The 15,624-nt window shown below is 38.2% G+C and overlaps 1 protein-coding gene across 2 annotated transcripts in view; it reads left to right on the top strand.

The window, feature by feature from the left end:
- Positions 1 to 15,198, top strand: part of ALG5 (ALG5 dolichyl-phosphate beta-glucosyltransferase) — a 40,121-nt gene extending 24,923 nt beyond the window's left edge. For both annotated transcript variants that reach the window (XM_032880089.1, XM_032880090.1), the window contains 3 exons: positions 6,408 to 6,559; positions 12,589 to 12,674; positions 14,895 to 15,198. In XM_032880089.1, coding sequence (XP_032735980.1) covers positions 6,408 to 6,559; positions 12,589 to 12,674; positions 14,895 to 15,010 — 354 coding nt within the window. In that variant the 3' untranslated portion in view covers positions 15,011 to 15,198. The remainder of the gene's footprint in view (positions 1 to 6,407; positions 6,560 to 12,588; positions 12,675 to 14,894) is intronic.
- Positions 15,199 to 15,624: the final 426 nt, after the last annotated feature.

Below are 15,624 nucleotides of genomic sequence, written 5' to 3'. Positions count from 1 at the left end.
TGACAGGCATGATCAGCAAGTTTTTTTCTCTTTTTTTCATATTCCTTAGCAAAAAAATAAGCTTTCATGTTTAATCTCATAAAAATGAGTTTGCTTTCAAAGGAAGAAAAATTTTTAATATTGGAAGGTTTGTGAAAGCACATTTAGGAATCGAGTTTTTGTGTTACTATTTTTTAATGTGTACAAAAAGGATGTAGATGTCACTTTGACTTAGGATGCAAGCAGCTCTTTTTTATTTTTTTTTAAGATACAAAAGTTCCCATTCAGTTCTAATATAAGGCAAACTTCTAAATGATGCATTTTTGAACCTTTCAACTTGCCTTTAGTTTTTCTCATATTGGCACACACTTTAAGTACTGTATTTTGGGTTTCATTTAAAGTTTTTTGTTTTCTTTTTTTTTTTTTAACTTTATTCCTGTTAGAAAATTACTGTACCTTAAAATTTAACAAGTTGTAACTGCCTTCAATTAAGACACTAAATTCTTCATTTTGTAATTTGTATATTAGGCTAGAAAAGCTGGAGTAACTTGGGAGGAGAAATATATTAAAGAATTATTCTGTGCAATTTTTTTTTAAGATTTATTTGACAGAGATCACAAGTAGGCAGAGAGGCAGGCAGAGATAGGAGGAAGCAGGCTCCCTGCTGAGCAGAGAGCCCGATGTGGGACTCCATCCCAGGACCCTGGGATCATGACCTGAGCCAAAGGCAGAGGCTTTAACCCACTAAGCCACCCAGGCGCCCTGTGCAATGTTTTTTATTTTATTTTTTCACTTAAAAATCTGGGTCCAGTGTGTCAAGCCCAGTAATTGTCTGTTATATTCTTTTTTTTTTTTAAGATTTTATTTATTTATTCAACAGAGAGAGAGAGAGAGATCACAAGTAGGCAGAGAAAGAGGGGGAAGCAGGCTCCCCGCCAAGCAGAGAGTCCAATGCGGGGGCTCGATCCCAGGACCCCAAGACCATGACCCGAGCTGAAGGCAGAGGCTCAACCCACTGACCCACCCAGGTGCCCCTGTCTGTTATAGTCTTAATGTTTCATCTACTAGAGTGCCCAAATAAATCAAGAATAAAGCAATATTTTTCAATGCAAGGTCAGAATTGCCTGGGAAGTTTTGTTTTGTTTTGTTTTAAACATGCATATTTCTGGGCCAATCCCAGACACACTGAATCAGACTAGTGGGATAGACCAGGAATCTGCATTTTTTTACATTTTCCCAGGTCAACTTAATGCATACCAGAGTTTGAGAACCAGTGGAATAAAAGGCTGAATCTTTCCCTCAACAATTCTGCAGTAAGATACAAAGAAATTAAATTTTTTTTTCAAGATATACTGATGGCAGCGTCATAGAACCCCTTGAGGATTATGCTCAAGATTCTTCTTTCCTTAAGAAATAAATTAATAGGGACGCCTGGGTGGCTCAGTTGGTTAAGCGGCTGCCTTCGGCTCAGGTCATGATCCCGGCGTCCTGGGATCAAGTCCCACTTCGGGCTCCTTGCTCGGCAGGGAGCCTGCTTCTCCCTCTGCCTCTGCCTGCCACTCTGCCTGCCTGTGCTCCCTCGCTCTCTCTCCCTTTCTCTCTCTCTCTGACAAATAAATAAATAAAATCTTAAAAAAAAAAAAGGAAAGAAAAAGAAATAAAATAATATCTTCAGCATCTGATCCAATGTTCTGTGTCTGTATGGACTCTCTATAGTATTTGGAAAAGGTAATCTGTTAACCATAAAGAGTATCATACTACTAGAAGTTAAAATTGAAAGATTGGTTAGTGGTTAGCTAGTCCAGCTTCATCACTTTACTGATACACAAGGGATAAGGAAAGGAAAAGTACATGTCCAAGATGTTTATATTATTTTATAATTATACAATAGAAACTATAAAATACTAAATCCCAACAATAGAAAATATTACAGATATTTCTCCTGGATGGAATATCATGCAGCAAATAAGACATGATAGTGGACACTATATAATAACGCAGGAAAATATCCAAAATACTAGATTGTATTTAAAAAAAAGAATATAGTATTGTAAATACAGCATAATTACTTATGTAACAATATCTGTGCAAACAAAAACACTTAAGACTATGCCACTATTAATGTTTTTTTTTTTTTTTTAAAGATTTTATTTGTTCGACAGACAGCACAAGTAGGCAGAGAGGCAGGCAGAGAGAGAGGAGGAAGCAGGCTCCCTGCTGAATAGAGAGCCCGATGCGGGGCTCGATCCCAGGACCCTGAGATCATGACCCGAGCTGAAGGCAGAGGCTTCAACCCACTGAGCCACCCAGGTGCCCCTATTAACGGTTTTAATGTATAATTTTTTTCCTTTTTAAAAAATATTGGAGAAAAGAAGGATAATCCCTTTGGTGAAGCTAAAAAAGATACAACAAAATAGGAAGCAAGAGAGTAACAATTAGGAAGCTAGTGAAATAATCTCTAGGCGAGAGATAACTGGGGCCTGTATTTATTGTTCGTGGCAGGAGAAAGGAACCAAGTTTTTGGTTTTGCTTTTAGTGGTGTAAATTCTTTTCATTTAGAACTTCCATTAGTTGAAAACTGAATTTTTCCTGGCAATAGTATTTAAATATAACTGTGCTATTGTCTAAATCTCCTTTGTATCTAGGACTGCTTTTAGTCAGACCTCAAGGGATCTATCCCAGGATCTATGTATTTATCATTTATTTTGTCATCCATTCATCTGTTCCTCCATCTCTAAAACCTAGTGGTTGATGTCGTGCCTTCGAAGCCCACAGAATCAGCTGCTATTCTGTAGAAAAGAAGGACAAGCTGATCCACTGGCGAGAAACCTGCAATAGTCTACTGCAGACGTTATGCATCACTGCTGCTCAGTAGGCTTGTAGTTCAGGTCCTGTGTCTTGTCGTAGAACCCTACCTGCCTTACACAAGCTCATCTCCACCTGCCGCACATGCAAGAAAGTGCAGTATGGCCTTCCCTTCCTGAGCCATTCCAGTTTTCTCTAAAGATGCTACACATAGTCTGAACCCTTGCATATGGTGATCAGTCTGTAGACAGTGAGAAGATTACGAAAGAATTAAGATAGTGAACAGCAACTTCAATAGCTTAATTGTATAGTTTCCAGATCTCTCTTTCCTGAATACTTTTAGACATATCCTCTGTTAATCCTACCATCTGTCTGCTGCTCTCTTGGAAGGCAAACATGACACGTCACCACTGGAGTCCTTACCATCTTCAGTGTATCCGCATGCCATGTGTTCTGGATAATAGTTATAACAGGGATGTTTATATTGTCTTGGCATTCTTGGATTTATCATTTTTAAAGGATTCAAAGTAGACTCCTTTAGTGTTTATTTGATATCTTTAGATTTTCTTTGAAGAGTCTTGGCTTAAGTCTTGGGACTTCTTTGAATTTAAGATAATTTAAGTACCAGTCAGCTTTAAATTTCACCTGAATTCCTTATTTACATTTCATTAACATTAGAGAGATTATTGTTAATATTAAAGTAGTGAGTGTCTTCTCTTCATATTTTTAAATGTCTACTTCAGAAGTTTTTATAATGTTACTCTATGACTGTTAGTTTCATTGAACTAACTCTGTTCCATAATATATTTTTAGAAGTCTTCTAAGATATTTTACAAGGTTATAAAAATTAAAGGGAGATGCTCTTGTTTGTAGTTTACCTTGTTATGCTTTAAATATGTTAGAAGTCAAATAAGGTCTTCATGTGAACCCCACGTGTTTCTGTTTTGTTTTGTTTTGTTTTGTTTTTTAATAACCATTATCTTAAAGCAAACAAAAATCTATTAAGATCCAAGCAAAAGTAGTCATGGGATATTTTCATTTGGTAACCAGTAAGCTCACCTAAATCACATTAAAAATCATTCAAGGAGAATGGTTTATAGGCATTATTTTTTCTACCGTTTAATTTTAATTTTTCTATCTTTCAATTTCTATTTGTTCCTTTCCTAAGCATAAGTGCTCTTTTGGAGGTTTAATCAGTCAACCAGTATTTATTGGAAATATTTTATATGGAAGGCACTGAGCAAGTTGTTGTGAAATTACCAAAGTATTTTAAGATGAGGTTTCTGCCCTATCTGCTTAGAGAGGTAAGACCTATTTACATCAGAACATAACTAATGATTCCAGGTAATAAATGGGAAGTGCTAGATCCTTTCACAAAGTTTATTTTACAGTTTACAAACATCTTGTCTAATTGCTCTTCCAAATTGGTAACCAATTTATATTCCCACTAGTGGAGCACTCCCTTTGCTCCATATCCTAACAAAAGATTTAATGCTTTGATTCTTTTTAGCGTTTGCCAGTTTGATTGGTGTAACACGGCATCATTCTGTAGTTAAAATTTGGTCTTATTGGTCACTAATGAGAATGACCATTGTTTTATATGTTTATAAGTCTCTTTTGTGTCCTTTTCTGTGAGCTGCTCTTAGACTGTGTCCAATTTGCTTTATGACTGTACTTTTTATTTTTTATTACTAAAGAGTTCTAAAATGTTATCTTTCTAATGTAGGAAGAATGGATACTAATTTTTAATTACATGTACTGCAGATATTTTGTTTCACTGTGTTATTTGATTTTTTCCTTTTTGACATGAAACATAATAAAAACACATACAAGTATACATACACACACACACACAGACACTTAAAAAGAAGTTTGTTTCACATACCTGCCCTATGTAATACACAAATGAAGTTGTAGTCAGGAGGTTAAAAGTGAGCTCTCAAGCTTTCTTCCTTTATTAAAAACATTTATTGAGTTCCTGTTACTGTCTGTTCCAAACGCTTGGCTAAAGACTTGATTATTATTTCACTTAATCTTTTTTTTTTTTTTAAGATTTTATTTATATTTTTTTGAGAGTGAGACAACGGCAAGAGAGGGAACACAAGCAGGGGGAGTGGGAGAGAGAGAATAGGCTTCCCGCAGAGTGAGGAACCTGATGTGGGGCTCAGTCCCAGTACTCTGGGATCATGACCTGAGCCGAAGGCAGATGCTTAACAACCAAGCCACCCAGACACCCTATCTCATTTAATCTTTACAATTACTTTGTGAAGTGGGCATTTTCTTTCCCATTTGATAGATGAGGAAAGTGGGATGGAGAGAGTTGAAGTAACTTGCTCGAGGTCACCCTCCTAATTATTAATGCAGCCAGGGTTCAAATACAGATCTGCTCAGGTCAGTGGCTTTCTCTGCTTTGTCCTGGTATCACTTAGTCATGTTTCTGTTTGATGATGATAGAAAAAGCCAGTAAATGAAGAATGATACTAAAGATTACAGTTCTAAAAAGCAAAAACCAAAAGGAGGAAGAGAAATATTAAATAGTTTGAAATAGTAAATGTTCTACATAGACTCTCAGTAGGTTGCCAATGTGCATATATAGTGTATCATTCCATGGATTTATTATGCTGTAGAAAATTTTAAGAGATTCTTTATTTTAATCCTAAATATAAGAGTCTTGAATACAATAATAATTAATGATCTGTTATTTTTATGTTTTAAAGTTTGCAGTACTTAATAAATAATGGAATATTATGTCACGTACTACTAATAAAATTAATTACTAATAATGTGAATACTCAGGATTAAAGACTACTTAAGTTGAATATCCAAAGTATTAAGAAACTTAATCATTAAAATCTATTTATCAGATATGTGTCATACCTAACTGGAGAGACTATTGTTTCAGATTCCTTCTTAGTCTGTGACTTTTGTGACACTCTGCTATACTTTTTTGATCAATTCTCATTAACTAGGCATAGAACTTTAGGTTTAAATCATAGTGTTTTATATCTCCAAGATATTCCAATAACTGTCACCTTTTAAAAAAATATTTTATTTATTTGAGAGAGCAAGTGAGTATGAGCCAGGGGGCGGGGTGCAGAGGGAGAGGGAGAAGCAGACTCCCCGCTGAGTAGGGATCCCAACCCCTGGCTCGACCCCAGGACCCAGAGATCATGACCTGAGTTGAAGGCAGCCGCTTAACTAATGGAGCCACCCAGGCACCCCATCTGTCACCTTTTTGAAACTGAAATATATCTGGGACAAAGAGGCATAAAATGTATAGATGAATGAGATGCTCTCCTTGCTCATAGTAGCCCAAAACAGTTATAGTATGCTCCTGGTAGATTAAAGCCCTGACCTCACAGGTACTGTGATTCTTGTCTGATTCTTTTTGAACCTGTGAGAAAGGAGTAACCATTTCCCTGGTACCTCTGCCCTGCCCTAAGCAGTAGGCACCCTCAAAGTTTCAGTAATACACTTCGCCAGTGAAGCTAATGCAAGTGGTGTTCTTAAGTAAGATCTACCCAGCCAATTAAATATTAAAATACAGTTGTCTACAGCCAGTTGTTTTCAATGGTCCTTTATAGATCAATGGAAAAGTCCTTTATATTTTCTCTTTGTTTCAGCGTTCTTACTTCCGTACTCTGCTCATGTATGGGTTCCACTTTCTGGTGTGGTTCCTATGTGTCAAAGGAATCAGAGACACACAGTGTGGATTCAAATTATTTACTCGAGAAGCAGCTTCGCGGACGTTTTCGTCTCTACACATTGAACGATGGTAAGTTCCTGACCAGATGTACAGGGCATGTCTCACACAGCAGCTCCTCCACAGCCTGAGAAGCAGCCCTGTATTCTGAGAATGAACACTGAGCTTTAAACAGAACTGACACTTGTATGTGTAAAATTAATCCGTATCTTTATTCTGTTACTGAGTTGGATCTTATTTTCAAAATCTCAAACTACACATACGGCATAAAGATAATTTATTCCCCTTAGTTGTGGACAGTACAAATCAAAAGTCCTAAAAACATCCTGTTTCTTTAGGCTTCCGTATTTTCCTTTGAAGAGAAAGAAAGTTCAGAAGTACCAGAATGGAAGAGAGCCCCTCCTTTTTCTTTTCCTTCTTTCCTTTTCAGTAGTAAGTTCCCTCTCCTGCCTGTGACCAACCAGTCTTTCGACCTCTGCATCCCCTTCTACCTTCTTAAGAACTTCATCCTGTTCACTTATTTGTCTTGTCTTTTCCTGTCAACTGCATTTTTCCCATCAGTTTCTAAAACAAGTTTAAATTTCTCTTGCTATTAAAAAAAAAACTCTCGGGGTGCCTGGGTGGCTCAGTGGGTTAAGGCCTCTGCCTTCGGCTCAGGTCATGATCCCAGGGTCCTGGCTCTCTGCTCCAAAGGGATCCTGCTTCCTCCTCTCTCTCTCTGCCTGCCTCTCTGCCTGCTTATGATCTCTGTCTGTCAAATAGATAAATAAAATCTTTAAAAAAAACTCTCTCCATTGACACCACCCCCCAGCTCCAGCCCTCTTTCACAGCCAGCCTTTTCTTGAAAGAGTGCTCTGTGCCTTCTGTTTTCTCTCTTCCCACTAATGCTATTCACTCCACCTCAGTATGGATTTTCCCCATCCCTCCATCTCAGCATCTAGGGACCTCCTGTCATGAAATCCAGTGGTCAAGTTTGATATGACCACTTAGTGTCTTAATTAACCCATCAGCAGTGTTCTGTACTTCTGAATGCTCTCTCTTGACATATCCTGGTTATCCCAGACCTCGCCTCAGCTCTCCGCCTGCTTAGTGAATGACACGGATACACGGGAGCTTGAAACCTTGCAGTCTGCTCGGACATTCCCCACAGCCCCTCCATATATCCAGTCCATGACCCCGGCCTGTTGATTTTAGCTTTTATGCCCCTTCGCTTCTCTTAATCTTCTCTACCACCAGCAGGACGCCATTATTGCCTTTGCTGTAGCCCTAGGAGTCTTTTCAAATTTAAAAGTGATCAGATCCACCTCTTTTGCTTACAATCCTCAGTGGCTTCTCAGTGCCTTCCTGTGGCCTTAAGAGGTACAGAATAATCTGTCTCCCCATGGGGACCCTTCCTTTCTCAATTTCTTCTTCAGTTCTTCCTTAGGACAACCAACACTCACCCTCCAAACCAGATCATCAAGGTATAGTTACAAGGCTGGGCAGGCAGGTGCCTGGGTGGCTCAGTTGATTAAGTGTCTGCCTTCAGCTCAGGTCATGATCCTGGAGTCCTGAGATCCAGCCCCGCATGGAGCTCCCTGCTCAGTGGGGAGTGTGCTTCTCCCTCTGTTCCTTCCCCACCACTCGTGCTCTCTCTCTCAAAAACAAATAAATAAAATCTTTAAAAGAAAAAAAAAAATAGACTGGGCAGGCATCTCTGGTCCAAAATTAAAGACCTATGGGGCACCTTGGTGGCTCAGTCAGTTAAGCATCTGCCCTCTTCAGCTCAGGTCATGATCTCAGGGTCCTGGGACTGAGCCCCACGTCAGGCTCCCTGCTCAGTGGGGAGTCTGCTTAAGATTCTCTCTGCCTCTGCCTCTCCCCCTCACCAGGCGTGCTCGCTCTCTCTCTCTCATAAATAAATAAAATCTTGGGGCACCTGGGTGGCTCAGTGGATTAAAGCCTCTGCCTTCGGCTCAGGTCATGATCTCAGGGTCCTGGGATCGAGCCCTGCATTGGGCTCTCTGCTCAGCAGGGAGCCTGCTTCCCCTCCTTCTCTCTCTACCTGCTTGTGATCTCTGTTTGTCAAATAAATAAATAAAAATCTTAAAAAAAAAAAAAAGAAACTATATTTAAATAAATAAATAAATAAAATCTTAATGGATAATAATAAAATGGATTCCTTGCAATGTACTTTCTTCTGAGGAATACTTCTTTTTTAAATCAATGTTATGCATGTTAATAACTTGAAGTCCATTCCATAAGGCTTATACTAAAAAATCATTCTCCCTTGCCCCATCTCCCTCGGTCTCCAATTCCTACCCCCTAACTATATCACTTTCAACTCTGCTGTTTCTTTTTTTTTTTTTTTAAAGATTTTATTTATTTATCTGATAGACAGAGATCATAAGTAGGCAGAGAGGCAGGCAGAGAGAGAGGAGGAAGCAGGCTCTCCGCTGAGCAGAGAGCCCGATGTGGGGCTCGATCCCAGGACCCTGGGATCATGCCCTGAGCCGAAGGCAAAGGCTTAACCCACTGAGCCACCCAGGCACCCTCAACTCTGCTGTTTCTTTGTGGTATTTGCTTTCCTATTCAAAATAATTGGTTTGCATAGCCCTGTCTCCGTTTTTCAATTTTAGATATTACTTTCCAAAATAAATCAACAGATATGTATGTAGTTCTCTTAAACCCCCGTACACCCTCCACACGTATCCTCCTAATGCAGTTTCTACATAATTTGTGGTTAGATCACTACTGATTGGTATAGCTGTGTAAAGATAATTCGTATTTGAGCCAAAGTGTGTGATATGATTATATTACCTGTCTTGTTGGGCTCACACTCCATGTGGAGTAGGAAGTATGTCCATATGGTCCCATGCTGCAGATCATGCATCAGTTTCACCTTTTTCTTGGAGACATCCTGTCGGCTCTCACCTGTCCAGCTGTTCTCTGGCCTGCTGCACAGTTCCTGTTCTTCCTTTTCCTTGTTTCACACCGCGATTGCAGTAGAGCACATCCTGTTAAACTTCCTAAACATAAGAGAAAGGGTGAGACCCTGCATGTGATCCTGCCTTTAGTCTCCCCTCACATTTGCCTAATTGCTGGAGGAAGCATTCTAGGTTGGAAATCATTTTTCCTCAGGATTTTAAAACCATTGCCTTATTGTCTTTGGCACCCAGTGTTTCTGTGGAGAGGTCCACTTCTGACAGTAATCTGAATCTCAGTTCTTTGTCTATGCATGTTGTTCCCATCTCCTTTTGGAAGCTTTTTCTCCAGTGTTTTGAAAGACCATGATTTCCAGGACTTAATGTGGCTCTTTTTCATGCATCTTGTTGAGCATGTGGTAGCTGCTCCAGATCTGCAAACCTGTACCCTTTTTCCTCTTCCCACCTGTAAAACAGATGTGGAACCTCTTTCCTCACATTGTCTAGTATGGTCCTGAAAAGCTCATCAGAAGCTGTGTGCGTGGGCGGAGAACTCTGATCAACTGGTTGATGTCACTACAGACTAAGTAACAGAGCCACTTGGTGTGGGAAACTCCCAGCTGTCACTATCTTTTGGGCTGGTTGTTTTCACGTTTCTTGTCTCTTGATTTCCTGCCTGAGAAATAGAAGCCTGGCTGCCAGCATTCACAGCACGAACTTGAGGAAAAGAGAATCTCCTAGAGATTTTCTGTGAGTCCTCCCTTTTGAAGCCCCCCCCCCCCACCACAACCGCCACTTACAGACATCATCTGCAGCGAGGCCAATGATGCCTGAGCCTTTGGGGGGCTCTGCGGTAGCCATTCGTCCGTTCTAGGCTTCTCCCGTTGTCATAGTCTGTGTTTCCTACTTACCAGTTTACCAGCTACTTAACAAGTTTCCGATATTTTTTTATTACTTTCATCTCTTCTTTGTTCTTATGTGTTTATTCCAGGATTGTTGTTTTAATTTTTAGTGGGATTTCAGGAGGGAGCAGTAGGGTATGTGTGTGTCTGCTGTGTTTAACAGATTATTGACATGCTCTTTGTTCTTCGTGAAAATATCTGTGAGCTCACAGCTATACCAGGAACTGAGTAACAAAAGAAAACAGTGGCTCTGCCCTCCCTACATCTGCAAAAACACATGAAGGCATCTGAGTTGGAAACTAACCCTTATGCTGTTTCTGTACAATAGCATAAGGCTCTATCTAGAAATACGTGGAATTTTAGTTATGTTTTCTTTGGTAACAGATTGGTCTCTTGTAATATGGTGATGTGAACTATACTTTTTTTTTTTAACTATACTTTTATTTTTAAGTAAACATCTTCATGTCTTAAAATGGTAAAAGAAGAGAAGGGTAGAGTAAAAGTAATAGTAGAAGACGACTAGCCCTTTCAATTTTTTTAATATAAATTCAATTAATCAGTGCTTCTTTCTCCACTCCTTTCTACTCATCATTCTTACGTTGTTTTATGTCTTTGGTAAGTCACTATATGCTGATATCCTTAGAACAATTAATAATCTTTTTCAGATTATTGAATATCATTGGAACTAATTCAGCATTTTAGGTTTTTTTTTTTTTGGTGTTGTGGTAAAGGAGAGAATTAAGGGTTAACCAGGCTTAATATTCAAATAATTTCCTCCTTTCTTGAGTGTCCCAGGCTAGTTAACAGAAGTTTTACACAGTCCTCTTAACACAAAGAATGCTTTTGTAGATGGTTTTATCATCTTAAGTAAATATTTTATTAGGATAAGAAAAAGCATTAAGTGTTTTTTAAAAAAAAATAGTTTTCATATTGAATTATCCAAATACTTGGGATTAAACTAGTCACAGAATGGACAGTAGTAGTTTTGTGGCCAGGAAGACAAAGCTCCAAAATTCAAGTTGTCTGGGATCAGGAAAGCAAACAGAAGTGGGTTTTAGGTATTTTCTTGTTTGTGCTAATATTTTAGAACCCATCCCTGGAAGTCTGAAGTGTGTTCCATGAAGTCTAGAAAGTCGGGGCAAGGGCTTGCTTAACAGAACAAGATGAAAGCCAAACAGTAAAGGCCTCCAGCACTTTCGGTTACAAGAGCATGAAGAAGGTTTCACAGGCAGTGGTGCTTCTTCCTGAGCTCACTGCCAGTGAGAAGAAGAAACTGGTTTCAGAGAATCTGTAAGCAGAATCCAGGAAAACTTCTAAGTCAGGATTCAGAAACTCTAGGGTTAGCAGATTTCACCTAAACCAAGAGGTAACTGAGGAGGAGCTTTCAGAGCCTTTCATAGGGAGAAGGAAGGATGAACTGGGAATTCAGACTAGAAATGATCTTAACAAGTTAAAATGAGATAATATATATAATTCCCATGTATGTATGTCCTTAAATCAAAGAGCATTTCAGACTAATCTTAAGTGCCTTTTCACTGCAACAGCTGGCAGTACTATCTTGCCCAGAATGGCATGGGGAAAGGAAAAGGAAAAAGCAAGTCCCTAGGCAACCCTGTATTTCAAAAAGAAACCTTGGGGCACCTGGGTGGCTCAGTTGGTTAAGCACCTGCCTTTGGCTCAGGTCATGATTGTGGAGTCCTGGGCCGAGTCCCACATTAGCTCCCTGCTCAGCAGGGGAGTCTGCTTCTACTTCTCCATGTTCTCTCTCCCCCTCTCAAATAAATAAATAAAAATCTTTTTAAAATAAACAAATAAATAAACCTTGATCCTTTGGTGGTAGAGGAATATAATCAAGCGACTCTAAAGTGTCTGACAACATTTTCTCCAACAGATCCTCAGAGTTCTGTTTTATTAGCTCTCTGAATCAGTTGAAAATGCTATCAATTCTGTACCTTGAGCTAGTTAAACCTGGGATTGAAAACCATCAATCTTGAAAATTTTCATAATTAAATTTTCTCTTAGAGCCCAACAGGCCAATTTTATCTCTAGGAGTTTCTGAGTTATGATAGAGACACCATATTTCTCATTTAAATGTTATACAGTGACACACTAAATTATTTACCTTGAAGCTCCTGAACTACTTAACCTTTTATATGACCTGTGAATCCAACTTTCAGTTTTACTCTATAAGCTATATATATGCCTTATAAACTTCTGTAAAGCATGCCAAGGTAGAGATTTAATTACACTCTCTTTGTCTTTTTAAAAATAAAAATCAATATATTTTCTGTTTCAGGGCATTTGATGTAGAATTACTTTACATAGCACAGTTCTTTAAAATTCCAATAGCAGAAATTGCTGTCAACTGGACTGAAATTGAAGGTGAGTATGTTGTTGATGTTACCGCTGATCTTAAGTGGGGCTGGGGAGTAGGCGACAATACAGTTGTGCAGTAAAGTTAGCTGGCTGCCCCCAACAGGGCTTACTCAGCTGACCTGAGAGGGGCAGTTCCATAGAAAATTCTTCTCCTAATCCCCTCCACCCTCCAGATGGCTTACTGCCTTCTCTCTCCCTGCAGTCTCTTCCTGGGGTCTTCCGTAGGCCTAATACCCAGCCCAGGAAATTCAGTAAAACTTCTACAGCAGACAGGATCATGGCAATTGAGGCTAGAAGCAAGGTTGAGAAGTCTTTGAGATAAATTTTATTTGCATCCCCTTTTATTTAATATTATCTTATTTCATTACTCAGTCGATACTGAGTACCCACAAGCCACCATGCAGAGCTAGATAAGGAATTATAAAATGTAAAAATCTCTAAGATCTCTCATAATGAGAAATCTATCATAATTCTTAATAATTCCTGTTTGAAAAAGGTTAGACTGCTTATAATTTGTAGAGCTTAAAATATATTCTAGTTTTCTCCTTCGCTTACCTTAGAATGCTCCAAAATTAATTCACAGTGTGGAAGCAGTTAACAGTCACCTGGAGACTTCAAAGTCACCCCTCCCTTGCTGGGCATGGCCCCCGTAGAAAGTCATTGTTGTAATATGCCATTATTGTTCTGTAACCATGGATGTTTAGGAACAGGAGAAGGTCTGCTGATCATTCAAACTATATAGTCTAGAACAAATTCAGACCTCTTGGAGTCTTCCTGAATCAAAGTTAACTTAAAAATTTTAACTACTTTTCCATAGTAGCCTGGATCAAAGGGGATTAAAAAGCCAGTAAAGGATTGCTCAGATTTTTAAGGATCTACTATGTTGATCTATGCTCAGCATAGACTCTGTGGGAAGTTGAAGTGGGAAAAAGTAAAAAATGTGTTTCATATTTACCACATTTGCTCATGTGCATTTCAGAGATAGTTGTGTATTACTTTTCATTAACGGGCATTCAATAAGTAGTTCCATGTTACTCATTCCCAGAATCCTTGGCCGTATACCCTCAGTCCCTATAATAGAGCCATCTGAAATCTCCACAATTTAGATCCTTTCCAGTTTCATTTAACTTCCAAGATGTTTTGTTTTTGTTGTTATTAGAGAAACCACTAAATTCAGCTTTGAAGATGTTTAATTCTTTTGTAAATGATTTAAATAAAATTAAGGTAGATGTGTTAATTAACTTGACAATGGTAATCATTTTACAGTATTATATATACATGTATATGTATGTATATATCAAATACATTCTGCACTTTAAATATATTTCAATTTTATTTGTCAATTATATCTCAATAAAGTTGGGGGGGGGGGAAGAAAAGGAAGAAGCTAGAGTATTTGGGCTTAAATCTAGAAAACTGTCAGTGATTAGTATTTTGATATTGGCCATGACTCATTACCATCTAGCATCCCAGTTACCATGACCTGCAGTCTCTCCTCTTGACTTAATATAAAAAACAGTTCCATGGGATAAAATCAAGGCATGTAAGCTTTTAAAACATGCTCCAGGAGTCAGATCTCCTATAGTCAGCTGGACGTGGTCTTCTGCCATTTGGCAACCACTGGACAAGAAGATGTCCTAGCTAAGATGGTATTTGTTTTAGCTGATTGAGAGTCTTTGGTAGAATTAGAATAAAAACTGGGTTTTTGGGGCACCTGGGTGGCTCAGTGGGTTAAAGCCTCTGCCTTCGGCTCAGGTCATGATTCCAGGGTCCTGGGATCGAGCCCCGCATCGGGCTCTCTGCTCAGCAGAGAGCCTGCTTCCTCCTCTCTCTCTCTCTCTCTGCTTCTCTGCCTACTTGTGATCTCTGTCAAAATAAATAAATAAAATCTTAAAAAAAAAAAAACTGGGTTTTTATCTTGGATTTCCCAGATTATTAATTTATATTATATGTGGAAATGTACCTGCTTCTCTGCAGTACATGAGACTGAAAAGTAGCATGTAAAACATGAAAATTTGTCCTAAAAAATGATTTTTAAATATACCAATGGAAGTAAATATATATATACATAAATACATGCATATATGCATACATAATTTTAAAAATAAGGTGACTAGAAGGTCACAAATGTCATGTAGATGCACTTCTAAAATATAATTTTAAACTGATATATTTTCTCCAGAGTTTACTTAAGTTAATTCATTTTTAATTATTTTTAAATCATAGGTTCTAAATTAGTTCCATTTTGGAGCTGGCTGCAAATGGGCAAGGACCTAATTTTTATACGACTTCGATATTTAACTGGTGCCTGGAGGCTTGAACAAACCAAGAAGATGAATTAGGTTATTTCCCATCTTTGTATTCTTATGTATCAGTGTCAACACATTTCATTTGAAATTAAAATTTTAAATAAACCTGGAATAAATGTATGCCATTGTCTGCCTTTTGGTAATTTTAAAGAATTAACTGCCATAACTAAAAATGCTTATACCCCTTTTGGACCAAAAAAATTAAAGGTATTTGTAACAAAGTCAGATTTTCTTTTTGCTTTGGCAATTTTGTTTATTCAGATCAATTATCATTATAATTCTGAGAAATGCAACTTTTAAACAGAAGAGAGAATCAGTTATTCCTACTCTGAAGTACCTGCATAATTCTCATGAACTTAAGTAAATATAAACCACAATCATGTATCTGTGCTCAGAGGTTTAAAAATCAAATTAGCATATGTTTAAATATATATGAATTTATCAGTATTAAATCCATATTTCAACTTCTTCAATTCTAGGAAATTACATGTTAAGGAAAGGATACAGGTTTTGTCACAAAAGCATCCACTTCCTTACATAGTCTTATTTCTCTCCTTCCCAGTTTTACTGACAGATGCACTTATTCTCTTACCTCTGGGCAATGCGTGCTCTTGAGTTCATATTATTAGAAACTGGAAATTCTTTAT

This window comes from Lontra canadensis, unplaced genomic scaffold (assembly GCF_010015895.1).
Source record: "Lontra canadensis isolate GAN:19392208 unplaced genomic scaffold, GSC_riverotter_1.0 scaffold67, whole genome shotgun sequence".
NCBI lineage: Eukaryota > Metazoa > Chordata > Mammalia > Carnivora > Mustelidae > Lontra > Lontra canadensis.
This window is presented reverse-complemented; position numbering and strand designations above follow the sequence as displayed.